This window comes from Plectropomus leopardus, chromosome 18 (assembly GCF_026936395.1).
Source record: "Plectropomus leopardus strain MGB_pleo_1.0 chromosome 18, ASM2693639v1, whole genome shotgun sequence".
Taxonomy (NCBI): domain Eukaryota; kingdom Metazoa; phylum Chordata; class Actinopteri; order Perciformes; family Serranidae; genus Plectropomus; species Plectropomus leopardus.
Genome location: NC_142193.1, coordinates 21,743,960 through 21,767,928, shown reverse-complemented (window position 1 = coordinate 21,767,928; position 23,969 = coordinate 21,743,960). Strand labels below are relative to the sequence as shown.

The 23,969-nt window shown below is 38.5% G+C and overlaps 4 protein-coding genes across 8 annotated transcripts in view; 2 read left to right on the top strand and 2 right to left on the bottom strand.

Moving 5' to 3' along the window:
- Nucleotides 1-66: 66 nt before the first annotated feature.
- On the top strand, nucleotides 67-4,926 carry mrps7 (mitochondrial ribosomal protein S7). Its single transcript, XM_042504833.2, has 5 exons — nucleotides 67-181; nucleotides 1,467-1,658; nucleotides 1,744-1,807; nucleotides 1,886-2,053; nucleotides 2,922-4,926. Exons 1-5 carry the CDS (start codon nucleotides 138-140, stop codon nucleotides 3,141-3,143), a joined length of 690 nt encoding a protein of 229 aa, XP_042360767.1. The 5' UTR covers nucleotides 67-137; the 3' UTR covers nucleotides 3,144-4,926.
- On the bottom strand, nucleotides 3,396-12,957 carry LOC121956562 (MIF4G domain-containing protein B-like). 2 transcript variants are annotated; one of them, XM_042504835.2, is made up of 6 exons: nucleotides 12,818-12,957; nucleotides 8,847-8,966; nucleotides 7,560-7,669; nucleotides 7,111-7,266; nucleotides 6,168-6,260; nucleotides 3,396-6,029 (listed from the first exon to the last, which is right to left on the bottom strand). In XM_042504835.2, the coding sequence occupies exons 2-6, from the start codon at nucleotides 8,923-8,925 to the stop codon at nucleotides 5,802-5,804; spliced, it is 666 nt and encodes a 221-aa protein (XP_042360769.1). In that variant the 5' UTR covers nucleotides 8,926-8,966; nucleotides 12,818-12,957; the 3' UTR covers nucleotides 3,396-5,801. The 2 variants fall into 2 exon arrangements, with proteins under 2 accessions (XP_042360769.1, XP_042360768.1); XM_042504834.2 differs by lacking the exon at nucleotides 12,818-12,957 and adding an exon at nucleotides 9,664-9,770.
- slc25a19 (solute carrier family 25 member 19) lies at nucleotides 10,750-15,974 on the top strand. Its single transcript, XM_042504832.2, has 7 exons — nucleotides 10,750-10,906; nucleotides 11,736-11,896; nucleotides 12,594-12,749; nucleotides 12,844-13,014; nucleotides 14,322-14,502; nucleotides 14,590-14,720; nucleotides 15,202-15,974. The coding sequence occupies exons 2-7, from the start codon at nucleotides 11,765-11,767 to the stop codon at nucleotides 15,415-15,417; spliced, it is 987 nt and encodes a 328-aa protein (XP_042360766.2). The 5' UTR covers nucleotides 10,750-10,906; nucleotides 11,736-11,764; the 3' UTR covers nucleotides 15,418-15,974.
- A 2,226-nt stretch (nucleotides 15,975-18,200) lies between these two features.
- The window catches only part of LOC121956550 (cytoplasmic phosphatidylinositol transfer protein 1), a 62,635-nt gene continuing 56,866 nt past the window's right edge, over nucleotides 18,201-23,969 (bottom strand). For all 4 annotated transcript variants that reach the window (XM_088069240.1, XM_088069241.1, XM_088069239.1 and 1 more), the window contains 3 exons: nucleotides 21,454-21,609; nucleotides 20,839-20,902; nucleotides 18,201-19,422 (listed from right to left, as the gene is read on the bottom strand). In XM_088069240.1, the coding sequence (XP_087925366.1) occupies nucleotides 19,112-19,422; nucleotides 20,839-20,902; nucleotides 21,454-21,609 (531 nt within the window). In that variant the 3' untranslated portion in view covers nucleotides 18,201-19,111. The remainder of the gene's footprint in view (nucleotides 19,423-20,838; nucleotides 20,903-21,453; nucleotides 21,610-23,969) is intronic.

Genomic DNA, 23,969 nt, shown 5'->3' with positions numbered 1-23,969 from the left:
TATTTTTTTAATTGTATAAATAATAATAGGTTTTTATTTTAAACCCCGCCGAATAAAACGCTTATTTTATTTTTTTTTCACGAAGGCATTGTAGGACGTACTAACCCGGGGTCCTGACTGACACTCACATTTTCAAGATGGCTGCTTCCATCTCAGGATTATTAAAACCTTGGACACCAAGGTAATGATCTTTTTTTATAAAATAAACAATAAACAGGTGGTGTTAGCGGTTTATTTAATGTTATTGTGCGATCGGCGCATTTTTCTTGCACATAGAATCAACACAGTCGTGTAAATCACGTGGTTACGTTCCGAACCAGCGCTGATGTTAAATATCTGTGACCATGAATGATCAATAAACTGATATCTTCGATATTAATCCGCTACTTCATCATTCAGGTAAAAATTTAATCTACAGATATGCCAAAAATAGAGACATATTCTCATCACACCTCAACAGAGCAGCAGGATGTCTTTAATAGCGGGATCAGTAGCGTTTGGGACTGCTCTTTATTTATCAGGGGTGTGAATTTTTTTATTTTCCTTTTCTTTCTTTTGCTTTTTATTAGCAGTTTTGAAAACATTCAGTTGTTATTACAAAAAATTGCAAAAATAATTGAAAATATTAGAAAAAAAGAGACAATAGGTTCAAAGCAGATTAAAATTAAATAAAATAGGCACAAGTATGAAGACACAGGTTGCAAGATTTGCTTAAATCAGTCGTTTTGTTTAGTTGTTTATTGCATATATTTCAATTTGATATTCTTTTAACACGTATCTAGATTTGATTTTTTGAAAGTGGTATATCTAGGTGATTTTCTTTATTATGTTATTTTATGAATGTAAAATTTGGCTAAAATAATGAGCACATTATTTATATATTTTTGAATATTTTTTTTTTGTTTTTATTTGTCTGCCCAAAAAGTCAGATGCTTTTCCTTTAGCCTGAATGCCCGGTGGAAAATGCATGATATTCCCTCCGCTATAAATTCATTTTTAGATTTTAAAAAGCCAATTTGATTTTGTTTTGATTGACTCCTAATGTTAGCAAAACATTTAGAAACTTAATTTAATTGACAATACACTTAAATGTCTAAAAGACAAAATAAATAAATAGGGCTGCAACTAACTTTTTTTTAAAAAAATGAATCTCCCTAATATTTTTTCTAATATGTTATAACTTTAAATAAAAAAAATCTAAATTTACTTAAGTCCAGTCTTGAATTTGCCTGTTCTGTCCAAAAGCAATAATCCAAACTGAAAGAAATTGGATTTACTGTGATTTAAAAACACACGCACAATTAACAGCCAGCAAATCTTCAGCACCTTATGGTGATCGCTGAATTGCTGATTAATTTTCTGTAAATCAACTAATCGATTAATTTGTCCGCTCTCCGACTGCTGCTGATTTTGACACATAAACTCTGAGTAATTTTGGAAACTGTGTGCGTGTGCTGTGTTTGCAGAGTGTTCCTGGTGAGGTGGAACAGGTACAACCCGTACTATCTGGAGCCCGAGATCAGCAAGGAGGCGTACAGCACGCCGGAGACGGAGCTGAGCGCTGAGGAGAAGGAGCAGCGGGAGCTCAAATCGATCAGACCCATCAAGGCAGCAACCAGCGGAGTGAGCAGCTCTGTTTTCAGCGACCCCGTCCTCAGGTAAACAGACGTCACTGCGGGACGGTGTTTAATGAAAAGCTGTGCATCTGAGAGCTCACGCCAGGGGATCATTTTTGTCTTTCAGTAAATTCATCAACATGATGATGAAAGATGGAGACAAGGTTTTGGCCAGAGAGATCATGACACAGGTGAGAAAGCAAACACGCAGTCTCAAACTGGAGCGGAAAGATTTGCAGTTGATCTAAAAGAAAAAAATTCTCTTCCAGACGCTGGAGAGCATAAAGAGGAAACAGGTGGAGAAATACCACAAATCTCCAGAGGGACAGAAGGAAGAGGTCGAGTGTAACCCCTACGCAATTTTTCACAAGGCTCTGGACAACTGTAAGCCCGTCGTCGGGCTCGCCAGCATACAGAAAGGTGGAAAGTACTACCAGGTGAGCGATGACATGTCAGCGCTTTTTTTAAAAAAAAAAAAGATTTATATCTTCAGAATCCGATCTTACATCAGGGATGCTCGACTTGCTTTGCTTGGGGGCCACTTTTGCAAAATGACGGGAGGTCAGCAAACCCCTGAATGTTTCTAGGATTTTAAGACATTTCTTGGATTTTAGCTCATTTCCAGGACTTTAGGATGTTTCTAATATTTTATTAAAGTTAAAGTTCAATTCGATGTAAATTAACGATGCACAAATGACCAGAGTCATTACATTGCAGCCTATTCGCCGTTACAGGCTGCAGCGCTCTCGCTTAAATACTTGAACTGTTTCAAAAACTGTTGTCCCCAAAGTTAAATTTTAGGATGCTTCTCAGAAATTAGGATGTTTTTTGGAATTTAGGACATTTCTAGGATTTTAGGACATTTGTCAAGATTTTAGGATGTTTCTCTGAATTCAAGACGTTTTTTGGCTTTTGGTGAGTTTCTCAAGATTTTAAGCTGTTTGTAGGATTTTAGGACATTTCTTGAATTTTAGGACATTTTTAGGATTTGAGGACGTGTCTAGGATTTTAGGACATTAGGCGCTTAGCTTAGATCTCTGTTGGGGGATTTGGGGAATCCTTCACTGGCACTTTTTTTGATAAACAGGCTCTACTTTCATGCTGTTTTATGCACTCTGGTGCTTTATCTATGCTAAAGGTACCAAAACATTTCCTGCTGTGAATCACTTTATGTTACTGTGAATAAAAAATGGTGGGGGAGGGGTCACCTAGCACCCTATCGGAGGCCAGATTTGACAGTATCACTGTCTTACACCAACAAAAAAATAAACAAACTATATTCTTTTTGACCTCATTCCCACTCAGGTGCCCATCCCTCTTACGGAAAACCGACGCCGCTTCCTTGCCATGAAATGGATGATCACGGAGTGCCGGGAAAACAAACATCGACGCACGCACATGTATGAAAAACTCTCCCAGGAACTGCTGGCAGCGTCTGTGATGGAGGGCAACGTCATCAAGAAAAAGTTCGAGCTGCACAAGATGGCCGAATCCAACAGAGCGTACGCTCACTACCGCTGGTGGTAAAAAAAAAAAAAAAACCCACTCAGGACTGAAATTCAAGGACTGCACAAACATGCTGGTCACAAAGAGTCACGAAAGATTCACATTTTGTCGTTCAAAGTGCTTCTGTAAATAGTAAACAGCGTGAAAATCCAATGTTAAAAGGACTACACCGTAAAAAGCGCCGCAGGACAACAGTGAGAAGTCTTTTTTTTTGTATTGAGAAATGTTATTGTGTAAAATATGCAGTCGTGCTCAACAATAAACACATGAAAGTGAAAGAAGGAAAAACTTCCAAGATTTATTAAATAAATTTGCATTAAATGTACAACCCAACCATAAAAAAATGGAATTAAGTGATGTAAAAACGTTGCGACAGTGTAATAAAATATATACACGGATATTGCGGTCAGAACTGCGTCCCGTCTTTAAGGGACTGTGAGCGTCGACAGCGTTTGAACCTGCTGACTCATGATTTTACTCCTCACGATCAGCTTAAAACACCATTACAACTATTCTGCCCCACTTTGTTTCATCAGCTTGGTCTGAAGGTGGTAATAAGTACCAAAGCTCATATGGAAATCTTCAAAAACAACTAGAAAAAAAGATTTTTGGAAATGTACTACAAAATTTCCTGAATCAGTGAAACGCTTTTCTAATGTTGAAGATTCTCTCTGTGACGCTGATTTGTCTGCCAATTTTATATTAAAGAGTAAGTTTGGTATTTTTTCAACCTGGATCCTTTTTTTTCCCATGTTTTTTTTTTTGGTTGAAATTAACTCTTAATTCACCCAGTTAGATGTGAAAATCTGCTTTTAAAACAGAGTGGTAGGATTGGTTTCTGGTTAAACAAAAATAATCTTTAAAAAAAAGCTCTATCATAGTCGGGATCTTTTCTATAATTTTTACATTCATAGACAATAATAATCGGAGCCTGTCAGAGGAAAAAACAAGCGACGTAAGTCGAAGTAAGTCAACGATGCACAAATGACCAGAGTCATTACATTGCAGCCTTTTCGCCGTTACAGGCTGCAGCGCTCTCGCTTAATACGTGGACAATTTCAAAAACTGTTGTCCCCATTACTCACTTCCACACGAAACATGGGAAAATAGGGTCCAGGTTGAAAAAACAAACAAACTTTAAGCTTTACGTATTTACATACAATTACAAGTACAGTTTTTTAAAATAGTGCCGTTCAAAGAAATGTAACAATTTAATCGCATTAATCTTCAATGCTCGTGTCTTTCTGAATCAAGGCACAGCTCCGGTTTAAGACCAGCAAGCCGTCACTGAGAATCAACAAAAGTAACAGACTCCTACTTAAAACTGAGCTCTGTGTCATACTGAAGTGTAGCTTGTGCTGGTGAATTCAGAGGAAAAATACTTCTCCATTTACTTTTAACCTACCTGTGTAGACGTGAAAGGAGGATAAAAACTGACACCTCCAGCAGTGGTGGAAGATAACTGCATATTTACTCAACTATTTAAGTATAATTTTGAGGGGAATAGTGCTCTTTTTTACTTTCATGACATCTATTTGATGACTTTAGTTACTTTGCAGATTAAGATAATTCATTCAAATTTCACCAACAAATAAATTGTGATGTTTAAGTCGCAGTTTTTATACACAGTCTGTGGTATTGCTACTTTTACTTAAGTAAATGATCCAAGTACACCTTCCACCACTGTCCTCCAGCACCTCAACTACAAATTAAGAGCGTAGGCTTTGCTGAGAAGTTTTGGATGATGCTGTTCTTGTTGTATTGGCACAAGTTGTTGAACAAATAAAAAAAAGTGTAAAGTAAATATCTGACTGATTTCTCAGTTCCAAATCTTTTGGTCTTTTTTTTTTTTTTTGAAAAGTGGAGCTGTAACAAAACGATAAAAGAAGGTCCCTGAATTAAGACACAACGCTTCATCTGACAAAACGGCCTAAACGTAACGACACGTAACGAAACAGTAACACAGGAAAAATTAGTCAGAAATTTCCTCTGAATTGCAATACAAACCTTTTGTAAAATGTCAACTCTACACTAAAAAAATGTCAACTAAATCATTCAAATGTTGATTTTTGATTGAATTTGGTCACACAACAATAAAAAAAAGTAAAGTAAAGACTAAATCAGCTTTCATCTGACTGGAATGTCTCTTCCAAGTCCTTTGGATTTAGTTTTTTAAAAAAAATAAAAAATAAGTTGGACTTTGAAATGTTTTCTAAACAGGAATGCCTGCAAGATCAGTTAAAAAAAAAAAAAATCTTCAGCTTCTTTCACTCTAAAACAAAGTGTACCTGAATGTGGCTAAACCTCGGTAACTTCAACACCTTTTGAACTATTGCACTGTCCACATCCACGGCACCATGGGTCAGGAATATTATCAAACGCAGGAACAATCCAGCAAAACCCCAAAAGTCTTTTTACAGTTTATAAACCACCGTCCACTGTCGCTGTCCTTCATGAAATTGCTGGTTTAATATCCCCTGATGACCGGGGTTTCCCGCAGTGTATTATATTTTAGACTCGTCTACTAATATCAGAAGAAATTAAAGACTTTGATGCTGCCCGCCGCCTCGACTCACCGTGTTCCCGGAGAAACCCTGGTGGTGAAGGAGAGGTATCCAAGGTGCTTAAGGGTTGGCTAACGCACCTGCACATCAGCTGCCCCTTGTCCTTGCAACAATCCTAGTCAGCAATTTCACTGTAGTAGTACTTGTGGGCGGTGCTGCTGAGCAACCACCCCCCCGCCCTGAACTCCAGGATCTCCAGCAGCAGCAGGCGGGCCATGGAGGTGAGGCCCTCCTGGAGCAGGAAGCCGTCCCGCAGCAGGAAGAACAGCTCGTCCATCCGCGGGCCGTTCACCTTCTCCAGCTGCTCTCCGATACGATGCAGCTGCAGCACCAGGCAGTCCACCTGCAGAGGGAGGCGGAGGACGAGTCGGTGACTTGAGCAACACGAACTCTGCTAAGTGCTGTTTCTTTGAGTTGAGAAATTGAATTTTTATCAAATAAATATCTAAAAGAAAAGGAGAAACTAGTCGTTGTGTCTCACCTCCTCCTCATTCATGAGAGCGTCTGGTTGGGCCAGCCTGAACAGACAGTCGTACACAGGATGCACCAGAGCCACCATGGGCATGTTGTTCACCTAAATGTCAACATAAACAAAGAATGTGCTTAAATAAGCTGCTATCAAAGTTCGGGTAACTTTGCTGAGTCCCTGGTTAAACCCTCTCTTTCACAAAAAGTGAAAAATGAGCACAGACCGTGACCATAAAAGAGTGCACTGGTGCAAAAGGACAATAGTCTTTATCAGGGATGAAACCTGAGTCACCATGAGAGTGAACTGGTGCCGCACCTTCGCCTCGTTTTCCCACCATACTGAACACTTATATTTCCAAACTATATAAGCAAGACGCTCAAGACAAGAGAAGCAGATGAGGAAAGTTTTACATCTGCTGTAATAAACACAAGATGACAGCGAAAAGAAAGTACATCTAAGCCGTTCTGCAGAGGCTTGGAGCCAAATTTAAAAACGCCGCTTTGTTATCATGATTAAAACAATAAGATAATAGGGCTGGGCGATATGGCTTTCGAATAATATCACTATGTTTTAAGGCGAATACATGATATTTATCTTGATATTTTCAAATCTCCTCTAAACTTATGTAAATTACTAAAATACAAACTAATTAAATGAATTACAGTTACAAATAAAACAGCTGCTGCCATGCAATAAAGTTACATAAACTACTGTCATTATAAAGTTGAATAAAATACTGTTATAGTGTTAAATAAAGTACTTTTATAGTAAAGTTTAGTATTGCTTTTCAGCTCCACCGCGTTTGTTTTGGTGCTTTTTGGTGTGTAGACGCCACCACAACGACGCGAAGCCTTATCAGATGATGTAAATGATATAACATTATATGAAACGATTTTACTGTCAGCTGATGTATTTCGTCTTATTGCCCTATATGATAACATTTTAAACATCTTACTTTGAGGTAGTCAAAGACGTTACAGATGAACGACACATAGCACACCCACTCCTGCAGCGAGCGCGCCCTCGTCTCCTCGCGGTTCTTGAACTCCTGCTGGAGGCGGTTCAACAAGTTCCTCCTGAACGCATTTCCATTGCTCTGCTTGGCCTCGGCCTGCACAAGGTGACCGCCAGAGGACAGAGAGAGGTGGACAAAAAGTCAGGAAACATTGCGATGTAGGTAAGCTGGCTTAAGAGCCTCCTGTTGCTCGAGTGCAAACTTCCAGTTAGGCATAATAAAGTAAGAGGATTAAGAATTCTGTTACAGAGACTCAATCAGATGTTTAAGTCCTGCTCTCGTTTCTTAAATCCCTTTGGTCTAAGAGCGCTCAGTGTCTTGATCAGACAAACTAATAATGTGGACGGTGAAATGGACAAGCAGCCCATCAAAGTGCAAACAGTGTGGACCTGCACGATGGTATAGCAGATGCGTCCGGCCTCTTTGCTGAACACCTGGTCCTTTAGAGACTGATCCACGATGATGTTGGACACCTTCTCCAGGTTTACTGAACTTGGATCTGAAAGAAACAAAAATTCACCAAAAGATTTTGCCTCATGCAGCAAAATTTTCTTCAATTTCTCTTCAATTTTCTCTTAATTTTTTGGTAAGAGAAAATAAAAGAGAAGTCAACTCCAGATGCACCAAACGCTCTTAACCACCCAAATCTGCTCGTACCCAGGTGCGATCAATGATGACACCTCATAAGTTACCTATCAGCACAGGTAACGCCCCCTAAACACTATAGAAGGGGAGGTTTTGTGCCGTGTGCAAAGATTCTAACACATGAACAAGACTGGAGACATGACACCAAAAAAAGGCTGTAAGAAGAAGAACTTCTGCAGCGTGAAACTGACACAAGCGTGCTGTCAATAAACTTCAAGTAAATGTGATTTCAGGGAAATGTATTGAGATATTAAAAGTCAAAGTACACATGCAAAAAGGTTTAAATAAGCAAGTCCTCGTACATACAGTGCATATGAGGAGCTGGAAAAATTACTTTTTGACTTTCACAACTTTAAATAATAGTTGCCAATGAATTTTCTAATTAATGGACTAATTGTTTCACCTGCGGTTGTACACTTTCAAATGGTTTTTGTGCAAAGCTTTTAATTTTCAAAGTGGTTATCTAATAATGACGGTGGAGTGAAAAGTACAATATTTCCTTCTTAACATTAAAATACTAAAGTAATGTAAAAGTTCCCAAGATTTGTACTTAAGTACAATACTACTACATTCTAGTACTGATCAGCAGAGGGATGCACAGTAACTGAAATTACAGGAATTGGGACCAATGGACCAAATACAGAAGTATTTCTTTAGCCCTGAAAATTAAGAATCCATTCATTATAATTACTCTGAAACATTATCTAATTTGATTAAATTATATTAATGCATTTTTTTCTGTGTCTCAAATATAAAACTTATTTTTCCTTGAGTTGGACAACAATTTGTGGACTGTGAAAGCGAGATCTTTTCCTCTTATCGTTGTATGTGTTGTCAACCACTCTGTTACTGAAAAGAGGAGCAGAATTAAGAAAACATTTGTGAATAAAAAAAATCGATGTATGCTAACAAAATATGCACAAATCATGGACACAAACAAAAATAAGAGAAAATCTGATCGTGTATCGTTTCTTGCATGAGGCCCATTGATCTCAAATTCCTAAAAGTCAGTAGTAAAAGGACATGCTGACCTTTCAAGGCTGTTTTCAGCAACATCTGTGTGTCCAGGTCAAATGACTGGATCCTGTAGTCTTCAGAAGTGTTCTCCATTATAGATGATAGCACCCAAATCACACCTGAGAGCTGTCACGCTGTGAAGATCAGACACTTATTACTGCATTTTACAGGGGTCAAAGTAGAAAATTTAAAAAGAAATGCAAGCTTTTCACACACATTGAGGCTCTGCTTCAAGCCTGAGCACAAAATACATGACAGACAGACACTGTAGAACAATTTGCGTGACAACAATAAGCACAAAATCCTGTGCTGTCATCAAACTGGCTGCTGCTCATTCACTGAGGGATAGCAGGGATTAGATGGGCAAACTCGGGTCACCCACAGGGTCACGCAACATCTCAAATAAACACATTTATCACAGGCACAAAGTATTATATGTTAACACAACAGTAGTAGCCGCGCGCCCGCCACAGGTAGTCTACGCTAACGTAAACTAACGTTACTTTACGTTACATCTAACGTTAGCTAAACATCAATTTAGGAGTCGTTTTTTAACTGTGTTAACGACAGCAAACGTGGCGTTAACACAGTTTTGCTGTCCTATTTTATAAACACTGGCATTAACAACCATTAAATTAGCTGTCTTCGGTGCTTTAGCAGAAACCAAAACGTTAGCGTTACTGTTAAAACGAGTTAGCATCAAGTTTTAACCGTTAACCTGCATTTACGTTAATACCGCCAGCCACAAAAAAAAAGATACTGATTAATGTTAACTAACGGCATTTCTTATCGAGTTTACAGAAAGAAAAAACAATTAAAACATTTACTTACATTCCGAAATGTGAAAATTTACATCTAAGCTGCTCATACCACTTCAGGGGATGTAAGCAGACGTATGACGTCACCTTGCAAAGATGGAGTGTCACAGCAAGATAAGTCCCTGTCTCTCGTTACCCCGCCGAAGTGTCGTTTTAATCTTTGCTGATGCTTTCTATTCTTTGTATTTGTTCATGTATTCCCTGACTTGTTCTGCATATTTTTTAAATTTAAATTTAAATTTTATTTTGCTTCCTTTACACCATTATATACAATGTCAATGTGTATACAAATCTAAAAAAAAATAAAGTAATATAAATAAAATTACATAAAGCCTAAAAATTAAGTAGTTTGGATAAGTTTAGATCAAAAAATTAAAAACAATATAAATTATATTAAATACCTCTAATCAAATCAAAACAAGAAAATGAATGTGATTGTGACCTAGTTTTTAAAATACTTAAAAACTCATTTTATAGACATGCTTTTGGGATATCGGTTTTTTAATTTATCTTATTAATTCTGTCTTGATCAGAATCAGAATCAGAATCACGTTTATTGGCCAAGTTCAACAAATGAGGAACAAGGATTTTTTTCCGGGTTGGCAATGCTCACAGTACAAGGGAGGGAAATAAGTTAGGGATAAGAAAAATAGAAAAAAAGACAGACATAGACATGTAATTGTATTCACAAAAGGAAGAGATAGAGAATATATACAAAATGTACAGTATGTAATTCAAAAATATACAGTATGAACAGTTTAGTGCAAAAACCACTGTGCATGAGTTGATCCTGCATGCTATTATTATTATCATTATTATTATTATTATTATTGTTATTATTATTATTGTATATTATTATTATCATTTTGTGTTTATTCTTTACATTCTTTTGCTAGTTTTACGCCATTTTAGACAATGGTCATATTTATAAAAATCACATAAAATTGAAAAAATATAAATAAAATCAAGTTTTGTAAAACAAAACAATAATCATGGCTTTGTAAACATTAACCTAGGTATGCTGTTAATATTAATAGAGATGTTACGCTTATTTTCTTGGTGACGTTGACTCCGGCAGTATATCATCTTGACGCGATATTTCGTCTTTGAAAGGTGGAGTCCGCTCTATGTGACCCGGAAGTATTGCGAGCAATTTGTGACGTGCAATTTGTTCGTATCCTGCTAATGTAGGACACGGCGTTTCTGGGATCAGTGCTGTAGCTGTGTTTGTATTTATGAAGGACTTTTACTAGAAGGTAAGTGTCTGTTTAGCGGTGTCAGCGCTGCAGCGATGTCCTCTGTGTTGTTTGCTTAGCTTGCCTGAAGGTCCTGCCGCATGTCCTCTGCAGAGCACACTCTGTTACTTTATCTGCTCCTCGTTAATGCTTGCTGTTAATATGATTTATTTTATTATATCCTTGATTTTTTTTCCTTAACATTGATACTGTGTTCCACAAACATCTGTACAGACTCTTAAGAAAACGTGAATGAATTAAGTTGTTAATATTGTGTGCTTTCATTTTCATTTGATACACAATTTAGGGACTGTTCGTTAGTTGGGTGAGGGAGGGGGTGGTGGAAAAAGGGGGAGTAAGTAAAGTAATTTCTTTAAGCATTGGTATGCTTTTTATTTTGTCTTAGAGGAGGGGCACTGTTAAATGGTTGTATTTTGTAGTTTCGTTTTTATTTATGAGAGAGGAGGGGAACTGCAAAATGGGGGAGGCACTTCATATAATTTTTTTTTTTTTTTATTTATTTTTTAAATTTGGCTTAGGGCAGGGACATACAACTTTAAATGGTCATATTTTGTGTTTATTTTAAACACCAGCAGAACCCTGAAACCAGCAATTGGCTTTAAAATACATGTTTTCTGTAAAAATCTCCAAAATTTCACCATTCATCATAGCCAGAAACTGTAAAATATGGTTATTTATGGCGAAGGTAAGGTCACGCGTTTTCCCCAAGGCTCTCAGCAAGTCTCGAGGAAAAAATATTTGTAGCACCAGGGAGGGTCATTATATCTACTCTGCTAAATAAAGTACAGTCCCTTAGAAAACACAGATAACTCATAATTTCTGTCGTCAGTGTTTATAGGAATCTGACGCTGTGGAGACATGGTGGGCTATGACCCCAGGGCTCAGGTGGCAGCCCTCTCCCCAGAGGAGGCGGCCCTGGCGGGGTCAGCGGCTGGGATGGTCACCCGGGCCCTCATCAGCCCCTTTGACGTCCTTAAAATCAGATTTCAGGTAACGATGTGTCATTGTACAACGGTGCTCAATCAGGCGCTGACGGAAGAAAGCTGATTTTGAAAATATTTGAATCAAAGCTAAATACAGGAATATGAAATGTTACAGTTTAAATTTAAAGCACGCGTGTCGTCACTTTGCAGTTTGGCTCTCTCACGTTAAACCTTTTGAACCGTGTACAAATTGGTGCAATTTCATTCTCAACCAAATCAAAAGAAATTAGTAGATTTAGAAAATTATTTTTAAAATAGCTAGGGAAGGCAGCTTTATTTCTGTAGCACATTTCATACGACAGGGCTGTTCAAAGTGCTTCACAGAGCAATAAAATCTCGAATAAAGGATACAGATTTACAATAAAAGAGTAAAGAGATAAAATATAAACATCTAGGAAAAAAATCTCGGGAAAACAGCCAGGGAAAAATGATTATAACTACATATTAAAAATTTTATTACGAAGTTATATTTTTTTATTTTTTTTAGGTAATTTCCCAGATTTTATTTTTTTTTAAACAAATTTTCTGCTAATTATCTTGCACTTTTTAATAATTTACTACTAATTGTGGGGTAATTTAATCTTTCATTGTTCAATTCCATATTTCTTAAAGAAATCAAGACGTTTAGCTCAGGTTTTAAAGGGTTAATGCTATTGCACTGACATTGCTTCCCGTATGTTTATCAGTATTTTTTGTCCTTTCAGCTGCAGATTGAGCGTGTGTCGTCACAGACGCCTGAAGGGAAATATCAGGGATTATTTCAGGCATCTCGCTGCATTTATTCAGAGGAGGGACTCTCTGCTTTCTGGAAGGGCCACGTCCCTGCACAGCTCCTCTCCATCTGCTTCGGAGCTGTCCAGGTACAGCCCATAAACTTCTCCGAATTACTCGGATTGCACAATTACTTGTATTTATAAGATTTACTTACTTTAAATGTGTGTGTGCGCTTTGCAGTTTGCCAGTTTTGAGCTTCTGACGGAGATGGTCCACAAGACGATGGCGTATGACAGCCAGACGGCAGGAGTTCACTTCATGTGTGGCGGTTTGGCCGCCTGCTCTGCTACAGTGGTCTGCCAGCCTCTGGACACACTGCGGACACGCTTTGCAGCTCAGGGAGAAACCCGGGTAAACAGTTTTATTATTGTAGTCAAGGATTTCTTACGTCAGCTCATAGTCAGTTTTTTTTTAGTTTAACATGAATTTGACGAGTTGATTTCAATAATCAGACAGAAATCCTACAGACTGAATTCAGCTTGATGTTTTTTTTAATCTGTTTGTTTTGTCTGTTGTAATTTGTGGTTCGTGTTTTTTAGTGTGAGGTGTGTGTCCTGTTTGTACCTGCTCGGTGACTGCAGACATAAACTAGCTAACAGCTAAATCTGGCATGAATCATCTATTCTCCTTTTGAGATTAATGTTTTTTATGCATAGTCCTAAATAAATAAAGAGGTGAAAACAAAAAAAAAAAGAAACTATAATAACTTCTTCAACCCCCAAATGACCATTTGCATATCAGTAACTCCCCGCATGCAATGTTGAATTTGTGAAGAAAACTTTATTTGTCTCACTTGTCTCCACAATGAACGAAGAATCTGAAAACAGAAAGTTTTTGATGAACTGGAAGTCATAGCGGGGCCACTCTTAGCAACAACAAAACTACATCAAAACATCCGTTCACAAACTCTCACGCGACTGATGCAGTAATCCACGTCTCGTTTATCCAGTCGTGTGCTTCGTACTTTCCAAACAGAAACTTATCTGTGCTTTCTGTAAAGCCAGACTCTGTTAACAAACAGTAATTTTACCTCGCTGAACATGAGAGCTGCTTGTTTACTGCTGCTTCTGTCCGTTAGTTTTTCGGTTATTTTGTGACTTTGGTGTTTTAAAGGGTTAGTTTGCATTGACTAAAGTCACACAGTAATAAAAACGAAATGATCGAGGCAGCAGTTTCGCTCTCCATTCAGGAATTTCCGAGCATACGACTGAATAAGAATGAGATTATGCTGCACGAGGTGTGTGAGAGTTTGTAAACGAATGTGTTGATTAAGTTTTGGTGTTGTTAAACATGTTACCTCTATAACTTTAGTATAAGAATTTGCAAGAAAAACAAAGTTTCCTTCACAAATCCAACATTGCACGTGGAGAATATCTGATTTACAAATGCCCATTTTGGGGGGTAAAGGATTCCTACATAAGTCTGAAGTTTTAGTGAAAAAAAGGCTGAAATATTTGTATATATTTTAATTAGGACGCTTATTGACTCATCATAGGCAAGTGTAGGAGGAGAGCTGCTTATCTCGGTTAATTACATCATAAGAAACTGTAGTTATTTGCTGCTGGGAGACTTCCGAAAAGAAAATAACTTACTTTGGTCGGTATTTACCTTTGCGAATCTGCTGAAACCTCGTGTCACGCTCTTATCCGTCCTCTCAGGTGTACAGGAACCTGCGTCACGCTGTGTCCACAATGTGCCGCTCAGAAGGAGCGCTGACGTTTTACCGCGGCCTGTCTCCAACGCTGATGGCGGTGTTTCCGTACGCTGGGCTGCAGTTCTTCTTCTACAACGTCTTTAAGAAACTGTTGGCTCCGCCTCCCAAAGCTGGAAACTCAGGAGGTGAGTGAAGATCACGGCATTTAGACAACACGTCACGAACATATGTGAAACATTCACAGCTTATTAATGTTCGTGCCTGATATCCAGGGTACCTGGGAAGCCTGGTCTGCGGCAGCGGAGCTGGAATGATCAGCAAAACAATCACGTACCCCTTCGACCTCTTCAAGAAGAGACTGCAGGTTGGGGGCTTTGAGGCCGCCAGAGTTCACTTCGGACAGGTAAGCTCTTCTACAACGTGTTTTTTTTTTGTCCTTTAACATTTGTGGTGATTTTTAAAATATTTTGGCTTTTTTTTTCTTCAAAATATGATTTAATTTTTTCCCTCAAAACATTTTGGCAATTTTTTTTTTCTTTGATTTTTTAGATTGTTTGTGGCAATTCTTTCCCTACATTTTTTCTTTAAATTTTTTAAAATATTTTGTTTATTATGTGAATTTTAAAAGAAAAAAATGCAGCTTTGGGAAGGGTAAAAAAAATAAACCTGCCAACCTCCCGCTTTGATAAATAAACAATCCATTAGGCCTATTCGTATTTTTGAAAAAAAAAAAACCCCAAAAAAATTACATAATACAAAGAACAGGGCAATACAATAGGTACTCTTTACAAATACTGGTTGTCCCCTCAGAATGGGCCTGTGATACACCAGTAGGGAACCACTGGTTGAATGTGTGACTATCGTCTCCTGTTTCTCACGCGCAGGTGCGGAGTTATAGAGGACTGGTGGACTGCGTGGTTCAAATCTCCAAAGAGGAGGGCGTCCGCGGCTTCTTCAAAGGCCTCTCTCCCAGCCTTGTGAAGTCCGCACTGTCAACAGGCTTCACCTTTTTTTGGTATGAAGTTTTCCTCAACGCCATGCGTAACCTCAAAGAGAGACAGAGAACAAACGACCTCGTCAAAGAGCAACAGGAGAGATAATGAAGGAAAAACGATGACATCAATAATGGACTCACGCCTTCGTCATTTCTAGCACGCAAACATTTATAATTTGGATTGATGTTCTTGATGGTTTTTATTGTGTTTACATATAAGGATGGGAAAACATAACCTCATTTAATTTCTCTCGTTTGTGTCGTACAGTTTCATTTGTTTTTAAATGTATTTGAAATTTCACTCTGACTTTCTGGGTGTTGAAGGGTTAAAACATTTTACAGTCAAGCTGAACTTTGCACATTTTGAGCTCTGACTTTTATTAATGTGTCATGACTTTGCCATTGTTGACGCATTTGATTGACATTTAGTTATTAAATTCGATGGGAAGCATTGAGCAAATTTTGCTTTGATGGTGCTGTCGTGTGTATTTTGAAAAAAAAACAAAACATCAAACTTGTGTAATATTTATTTTATTACGTGCTGTCTGTGGTGGGAAAACAGCAGAATAAGCCAAATGTTTGTCGTGCTGAGCTCTTTAAAGTGGCTGAGCCCACATGTCTGTACAGTCAGGTCATTATTTTTAAAATAAAAATTTTTATAAATTTGTGAGTGGTGCGTCCATTGACTAAAGGATTCATGAATGTTTGTGAATCACCAACAACAGCTGATTGATTAATTAATTAATTAATTCTGCCATGTGTGAATACCACTTTAAAGTTGACTGATGTGGAAACAAGGTGTAAGGAACTGACAATTTTATCTGATATCAGGCGACTTTTCAAATGTTTCGGCACACAGTACATTGACTTTGTTGCTATGGTGTTGAGGAAAGGTCACTTCCAGGACCAAACTGTTCAGAAAAGCAGCAAATTAACATAGTTTCTTCCATGACATCAACATACCAAAGAGATACAACTAACAAGACAAATCCTAGACAAAATATAAAACATTTTTATTATTATTATTATTTTTTTTTATTTATGTTACTGTTTTTTCACCTTGTTTTTTTAAGCATACTTGGCACCCTGTTTTTTATTATCGAACATTTTAATATCTTAATTTTTTTATATTTCTAATTCTTTTTTTTTTTACTATTGTATTGTTTCATACTTCTTCATACCTTATAGCTGCTGTAATTTTGTGAATTTCCCCACTGTGAGACTAATAAAGGATTATCTTATCTTCATTAAATTACAGTTACTAATCAAAATGTTGGTGATGAGAAGTCATCAAAAAGTAATCAGATATAATAAGTTCCATTACTTCGATTAAGTAATTAATAGTTTCGTATCTTAATGCATTTTTAACAGGGTAACTATGAATCTGTAACCTGTTACATTTCAAAAGTAACCTTCCCAACATTGCAGATAAAACACATCCTCTTTCCCCTGAACAAAGATGGCGATCTCGTAACATGCAGTCGCCAGAAGTGAAAAGCTAACATTAGGCTATATACAAACTACCCAGCTGTCTCGTGACATAACCTCGCCGCCACAACGAGGCTGTGAAGCCGTGATTGGCGTGATGACATTCTGTAGTCTCATTAAGCCACATGTTAGCAACCACCTTATTAAAACACCTAAAGGTTCAGAATTGGGGGGTACTTTCTGATGTATTTAATGTCAGAACAAAATGTGAAATCCATGTTAACCCAAAACCTTATTTCAGGCTTCTGACTAAAAACCCATTCCAAAAAAACGCCCTAAAATGCAAAGTCATTTCCGGGTTTTAGGACTCATCCCAGGAGCACTCTCTATGGAGGATCCACAGGATCCATCATCTGACTGAACTGACACTCAGACCTGTTTTAAAATGGTGTTTTCACATTGCAGTAGCACTGCAGCGACTAAAAGTGCATTAGGACTTAAAACCCAAAGTTCAGGAAATGGGACTTGGCTTTGCTTGTCTGTGCTGACCTGACTGGAGCGCGAAATATATTTTTAAAGTCTTATTCTTTTTAGCAACTACAGCTTTGGGCTTCAGTGCGTGTAGTTAAAAAAGATCAGAGCAACAATGTACAACAAAGTTGTTTTTAAAAAATGTCACATTCTCTATATTTAAGCAAATTAAAAGGAATAATCCATTCAGAAAATTATCATTTGTACATTGATTGCTCACCTTCGTTGAATTAAAATGTTTTTCTCGCCTCCAAAGTGAATGAAGGTTCCAAAAGAGGTCGACATTCTTCATGAACTGAAGTAAAACGTGATAAACAAAAGCCGAAACTGAACAAAAACTTAAATGCAACATTTTTTTTGCTTCTATTTTTCCCAAAATTTAGCTTTAAGATCTAAGACTTTTTTTTATGAACTCAGTGGATACATTTCTCACAGATTTTGGTTGCAAACCGAGTTAAAATCCATGTTAGTGGGGACTTCTCCTTTTCCAAGACAGTCCGTCGCCCTGACAGGTGCCGCACGTCAAGACGCTGATTAAACACAGGTGTGTCTTGGGATTTTTTTTTTTTTTTTGTGTATGTGTTTTTCTCCCTTTTTTTCTTTCCTTCTCTCCACCATGTCTGTAGGAAGCAAAAGTAGGAGGTGGATAATGTTCATCTGTCTTTTAGCTGCCACAATACTTTTTCTCTTTTCATACTGAATTTTTGTTTTGTTTTTTTTTTTAAATAATTTTTAAAAAATAATTTAAATTAGAAAATTATTGTAAAATGTCAGGAGGAAAAATCCAGAAAACTAGTTTCCTTTTTTGGTGCTAATTTTCCTTTACTTTTTTTTTTTTTAAAAAGATCAATCTTTTTATTTCAGGTTTCAAAAAATTAATTATAAATTCAAATAAACAGCACTGACAAAGACTCCTCACACAATTACGGATATAACAGGATTTAATTTAATTCAATTTACTGAATACAAAACCCATCAACAGTGTGACTAAAAATAAATACAGCTGAAATGAATAATGCAGCAAAACAACATGCAAACCACATAACCAGCCCGTGAAAACAACATCAAGTCTGAGGCCGAGAAGAAACATTTAATATTTAAAAGCAGCCTCTGCAGTTCAAATCATGCGAGTCATTTACAGACGTTGACAGATTTCACTATAATAAACATTTAAAGAGGAGAGAGAGTTCTGTCCTTTAAAATACACAAGAGCAGTTTCATAGCAGCAGCGTCACTGGATATGATTATTTCTTCACCTGTTAAATAATATTCATACAGTATATACATGAATACACAATCACCTTACACCTGACTGTGGAAACCAGAATACTCAACTGATACAGTGGCCAAAAAGTAACCTGTCGAAAAGTCCCAACCACATAAATAGATACGTCAAACCACAAGCTCCAAAGCTAGAGACTCCGATGCTTAAAGGTAAAGCAGAAAAAAAATGTACATTATGTGCAACATATCTGTCAACACGGAAAAGCAAGGCGTGGGGAAAAAAAACAGGAATGTACGCTACACTTAATCTGACTAATATTGTCGTACGCTGGCTGTTTTCTGAGGAGAATGAGGAGCCTCCAGCTGCTTTTTTTGACTCTCAATGGGACGCACTACACCGTTACACCTCGCGGGACTTTTTGCTACAGAGATCAGGCTGCCTGTGTCTGTGAAGGCAGTCTGAGAGCGGCTGCTGTAACACCGGCGAGTCTGCTGAGGGGGACAGTGAGAAGTCTCCTTCACTTCAGCTGGCTGAGGGGGCATTGTGGGATGTGCTGGGCAGGCATCCTCCGCTGATCCACGGGTCGAGGGCGTTCACCAGTGGCGCGGCCTCGCTCTCATTCGGGCTGCGGACTGGAGTTCCAGGAGAAAAAGCTGGGCAGTTTGAAGAGTGAATCTCTGCGTCCCGGGTCCGGCAGGGTCAAGGTCTCCGGAGCTGACTTCTTCCTGGGGCGCTCCTTCGGCACTGACAGGAACTCTGGGGCCTCTGTGGAGAGGGGAGTGGAGGGGGCGCTGTTTGGGCCGCTGCGGGTGCTGGGCGGCAGAGGGGTCTCTGAGATGGATATGGCAGGCGGGAAGGTGCCGATCTTCAGATTGGTGGCTTCTTGTGTGGCACGCTCGTACTCGCGGACTTCCTCCATGGTCATGTCTGTTGAGTTAGAGGCATTAGAGAGAGTGATAACACTGGTCTGTGAGTGTGGTAGTAAAACATTGTTCAATTTAAGTTTAATTTCTCCTCTTTTTATATCAGAATCAATAAATTCTTTGTCTTATCACTCTGATTGGCTGTTATACACTCTGATTTCATCGCTAAATAACGCTTCGGTGAAGTTTTAATGGGAAAGTTGCAGCCGTCACCACAAGGAAAGAAGTATGTGTGTGCATTATGATACAAAAAGTCGAATTATTGTGTTAGTCGGACTAAAACTTGCCTTTTTAAAAACATGCAACCTAGCATGTAACACACCTAGATGATGCAGTTGTGGGTCGATTTACTCTTTCATGTGTACACCTCAATCGGTATGAACTGGTCTAAGCGTCATGCGCATGCTCCAAAGTCCCCGCACATAGACTCGGAAGACAAACAGCATAAATTCATAGAAGAAAGTTGGGAAAAAAGAAGAAGGGAAGAAAACAAAACACGACAACGGTACCGATATGTAAAGTGTAGACCGTACGAAATGTGCAGCACTGAAAAGTTGTCTATGCTTTCACTGCAACCCCTTCGCTGCTCGCTAACGTGTTTGGAACGTGACGAAATAGGTCGACGTAAAAAGGTCCAATAGCAACAAGCTGAAAGGTGGCATATCGTCACCTACTGTGAAAGAGTCGGGCATACTCCCGTCAATAAATCGATTCTCCCCCGATGCTTTTATTCTGTGACAAGGACAGTAATACAGTTAAATGGCCTAATCAAGCTAAAAAAACTCAGCTCACCCTCCCTGTTCATGTAAACGTACCGAGTGATTGTTGCCGTGTTTAACAGACAATATTGTCCATAAAAAAAACAAAAACGGCCCCGCATGAGAGGTGCTGCCTGGCTGGCTCTGCTGACATTGGCTCAGCAGATGATGGTCATTCGCCTGCATTTGCTCATATCTGATCTACAATGGCAAGTTAACTTTATTCCACTTGTGTGTACACTGATTTTAAGCTACTTTACGCTCCACATGTATCTCTGTCTGTAGTGGCAAATAACAAAAATGATCAGGCCTTTAGCCACATTCACCATTTAGGGAGCCGGTGTCCTTAAATGTTTTTAAATCTAAAATAAAAGACTTGTGAGCAGATTTTATAGGATGTTTTTACCCTGCCTGGTTGTACAACTGACTCTCGGAAAGCTCTCTTTTGACTCATATAAAGTTCTCTTTTAATGCAAATTTTACTGCTTGTGAATTGTATTTTGTCTCCCTTTATGACTCTGTTTGCAACTTTGTCTTCTCACTACTGACCATCTTGGCCGGGTTTCCCTTGGAAAAGAGATTCTTAATTTCAATGGGACCAACCTGGTTAAATAAATAGATAAAATAATTATCAGACTGCAACCCATGTGCCATGAACTTACCGATCCACTCGTCTACCCAGGCAAAGGCCTGCCTGTGTCCTAAAAGCAGGACATCTCGAATCACCTAAGCAGAATTTAAAGAAAAAGAGAGGAAGAAAAAGCAAAAGAGGAGCAAGATCACAGAGGAAGAACGGCAAAGAGGGACAGAAAGCGGGGAGAAAGTTCAAGGAGAGAGAGCAGAACGGGTTAACTCTGATGGTTGCTGCGAGTTTCAAAACAAGTGCTAAATATTTCCGTTCAACCCTGGAGGAATGTGATTCATATGAGTCAGTGCCAGTGTTACCATGTGAGTAATGGCCCTGCTTTGTGTGTGTGTGTGTGTGTGTGTGTGTGTGTGTGTGTGTGTTTGTGCCTCGGGCAAGGAGAGCACAGGGACAGTTCACCCCAGGGACAGATGCTGTTGAGGTGAAATGGGTTTGGGGAAATAGCAGAGAGGAAGTTAAACTGTGCAGCCGAGGTAAAGGGAATCTGCAGGATGTGAACAGGGCGGATATCGCAGCAGGCAAACACTAAACATCTGATCTGGTTCATGGCCAACTGGTCCAGTATCACATGTTCTCAGAGCAGAAAATAAAAACGCCTCTAGCAGTGACACTAAAAAGTTTTTATCCTGACCTTGTGTACAAACTGCTCCACACGTGTTTGCAGGCCCCAGACTTCAAACTTGACTGTGACCAGTTTGTAGGAGCACATGATGGGGTCCTGGTTGTCGATCCATCCTTCCTGCAGGAGGCCTCGGTTAGTCTTCTTAGATTTAAAATACCGCAGGTCCTAAAATGAGACACTAGGTCTGAGACATAAAAAATTCTTCCACAGGGAAAACAAATCTGATGTCATCTTTTCCTTTAAAAAACTGCAAAAAGAATGACCAAAAATCCCATTAAACGACATGACTTCAATGTTTTTCAACCTACACCTACGTTTGAAAATTTCTCTCTGTCACACACACATATGGTAAGCTGGCTATGGCTTTTCCATTGATTAGCTGTGCTGGATATTCATTACTGATATCTGCAATGTCATTTCAAGTTTTAACACAGTCTGGAGACAATGTATTTACAATACGCTGCACATTTCTACCACAACTCTCCAATTTATAAAGCTTTTGTTCGCCACAAATCCCTTAATGGTAGGTTTTTTCTATTTCAAGACATTTTTAACTATCTCAACCACAACAGCAACCTCTATGGCGTCTGCCAAAACTCCTAAAAATACTTTGCTGGACCAATATCCAATAGATGTCCAATAATATCTAATATCTATCTCTGTCAGGCTTTGAAACAACGCTGCCTGAGGAACTGTGCGCTATATAGTCGAACAGTGTTTTTATTGTAATATGTATTATGAGTGCAATATGTGTTATGTGCAATGTATGCGCAATATTGTGTAATATTTTGTGCAATGGTACATCTGATGTTGTTTTTGTTTAGACTGTTGTGTTTTTAATGTAATGGTGTGATTAACTGTGGAGGCATTATCTGTGCAGCACTGAGTCCAAGACAAATATATTGTATCGTATTGTATTGTATTGTATTGTATTGTATTGTATTGTATTGTATTGTATTGTATTGTATCGTATCGTATCGTATCGTATCGTATCGTAGAAGGCCTCGCATGGGCAACATTATGCACAATAATTTGGACTGGTGATAATGACATTTGAGATATCTGAGACTATTATTTGGAGAAGTCAAAACTGAATTACAGATATCTGCAAATATCATTTAGGATGTGTTGTTTTTAGTGACATCACTGCTGATATCTGTCTCTATCACACACACACACACGCACACACACAGAGAATACAGGATTACCCGCACTCATTACAAGCCTCATGCAGAGAGCAAGCCCGGCTGAGAGGTGGGAGTTCCTAATCACAAACTTTACAAGCATTAATCACCGCTCCCTATAGACTCATTACGCTTTAGTGCTCATTTGTCTTGTCTAGGGTCGTGTCTCACTGTGACAGAGTGTGTGCGGGGGTGATGCACAACTCTCTCCATCCCTGCTGGTAAAACACTTGCGGTGGAGGAGGAAGAGGCCTGGTGAGTTTTGTCTGTGCATAAAATGTGTCATAAAGTTTCTTGGCGGAAGAAAAAATATTAGAAATAATAAAGAGAGCTTGTCCATTTAAAAATGTTTTTTTTTATGAAACAATGTCAGCTAATATCGTACCTTAATAGCATCCAGATTCGCAGAACCATTTTCTCTGGAATAAACATGCTGGTGCTAAAAGTGACATTTCGCAGTGATGGAGCCTTTTATAAATGTAATATCACACAGTATAAATAATCACAAAGCACAGCTGTGGATGGAGAGAAAATGATATCAGGATGCACTGCTGCTGGCTGCACTTTCATATTCAGACAAAAAACATGAGAGTGGTATTGATCTTTTCATCTAACACTTGGCAAGACAACAAATAAGCATTATTTCCCAAAATCTATAACTCCATAGATAATAAATATACATCTTTACTTTTTTCATAAGTAATGCACTTAGAGCTGTTTTGTGTATGACAGGTGCCATATAAATAGTTTCTTCTTCTTTATTTAATTTTCCACATAAATTAGCCCACAAAGAGTATGAATGAATAAATAAATAACTGAGGAAAAACTCTGTGGTGATGTTAGTGTCCAGAACATAAAGCATTAAAACATATATATGATTAGTGCTTAGATGCTTTCAAGGTGTCTGACCACACTGGTAACTGTGTGTCATTAATGTATGAAACTGGTCTCTGTGGTGCATTATCAGGTGTGACTCTGATGCATCCAAACACCCATCTGTCCTCAAAATCAAATGATATTTACATCGTCCACGTGACATCCACTTTTAGCTCTGGCCAGCATCTTTGGCTATTTTTAGCTCTGAGAGGATAAAAGCAGAAGACCGTAAAGCTCGGTGGGAGGTGTGTGCATGTGTGTGAGGTGTCAATAATAAAACACCGCAGCAGTGACATTATGACCTCTCTTGATTATTAATAGCTCGGCTTTTTACGTCCATCACACGGGCACATACACGCACACGCATACAAATGTCAAATCACCACAGTGAATGTCCATCACCTCCCCCTCGCATAAACATGCATTTCCATCACTCTGAGGAGGCAGATGGCCAGCTGGTGGTCA

Coding starts and splice junctions, on each gene's coding strand:
- mrps7 (XM_042504833.2), top strand. CDS start 138: ATGGCTGCTTCCATCTCAGGATTATTAAAACCTTGGACACCAAG. Junction 182..1,466: donor TTAAAACCTTGGACACCAAG/GTAATGATCTTT, acceptor CTGTGTTTGCAG/AGTGTTCCTGGTGAGGTGGA. Junction 1,659..1,743: donor TTCAGCGACCCCGTCCTCAG/GTAAACAGACGT, acceptor TTTGTCTTTCAG/TAAATTCATCAACATGATGA.
- LOC121956562 (XM_042504835.2), bottom strand. CDS start 8,925: ATGGAGAACACTTCTGAAGACTACAGGATCCAGTCATTTGACCTGGAC. Junction 7,670..8,846: donor GCTGAAAACAGCCTTGAAAG/GTCAGCATGTCC, acceptor TGTTTCTTTCAG/ATCCAAGTTCAGTAAACCTG. Junction 6,030..6,167: donor CTCTCATGAATGAGGAGGAG/GTGAGACACAAC, acceptor CTCCCTCTGCAG/GTGGACTGCCTGGTGCTGCA.
- slc25a19 (XM_042504832.2), top strand. CDS start 11,765: ATGGTGGGCTATGACCCCAGGGCTCAGGTGGCAGCCCTCTCCCCAGAG. Junction 12,750..12,843: donor TCTGCTTCGGAGCTGTCCAG/GTACAGCCCATA, acceptor TGCGCTTTGCAG/TTTGCCAGTTTTGAGCTTCT. Junction 13,015..14,321: donor CAGCTCAGGGAGAAACCCGG/GTAAACAGTTTT, acceptor CCGTCCTCTCAG/GTGTACAGGAACCTGCGTCA.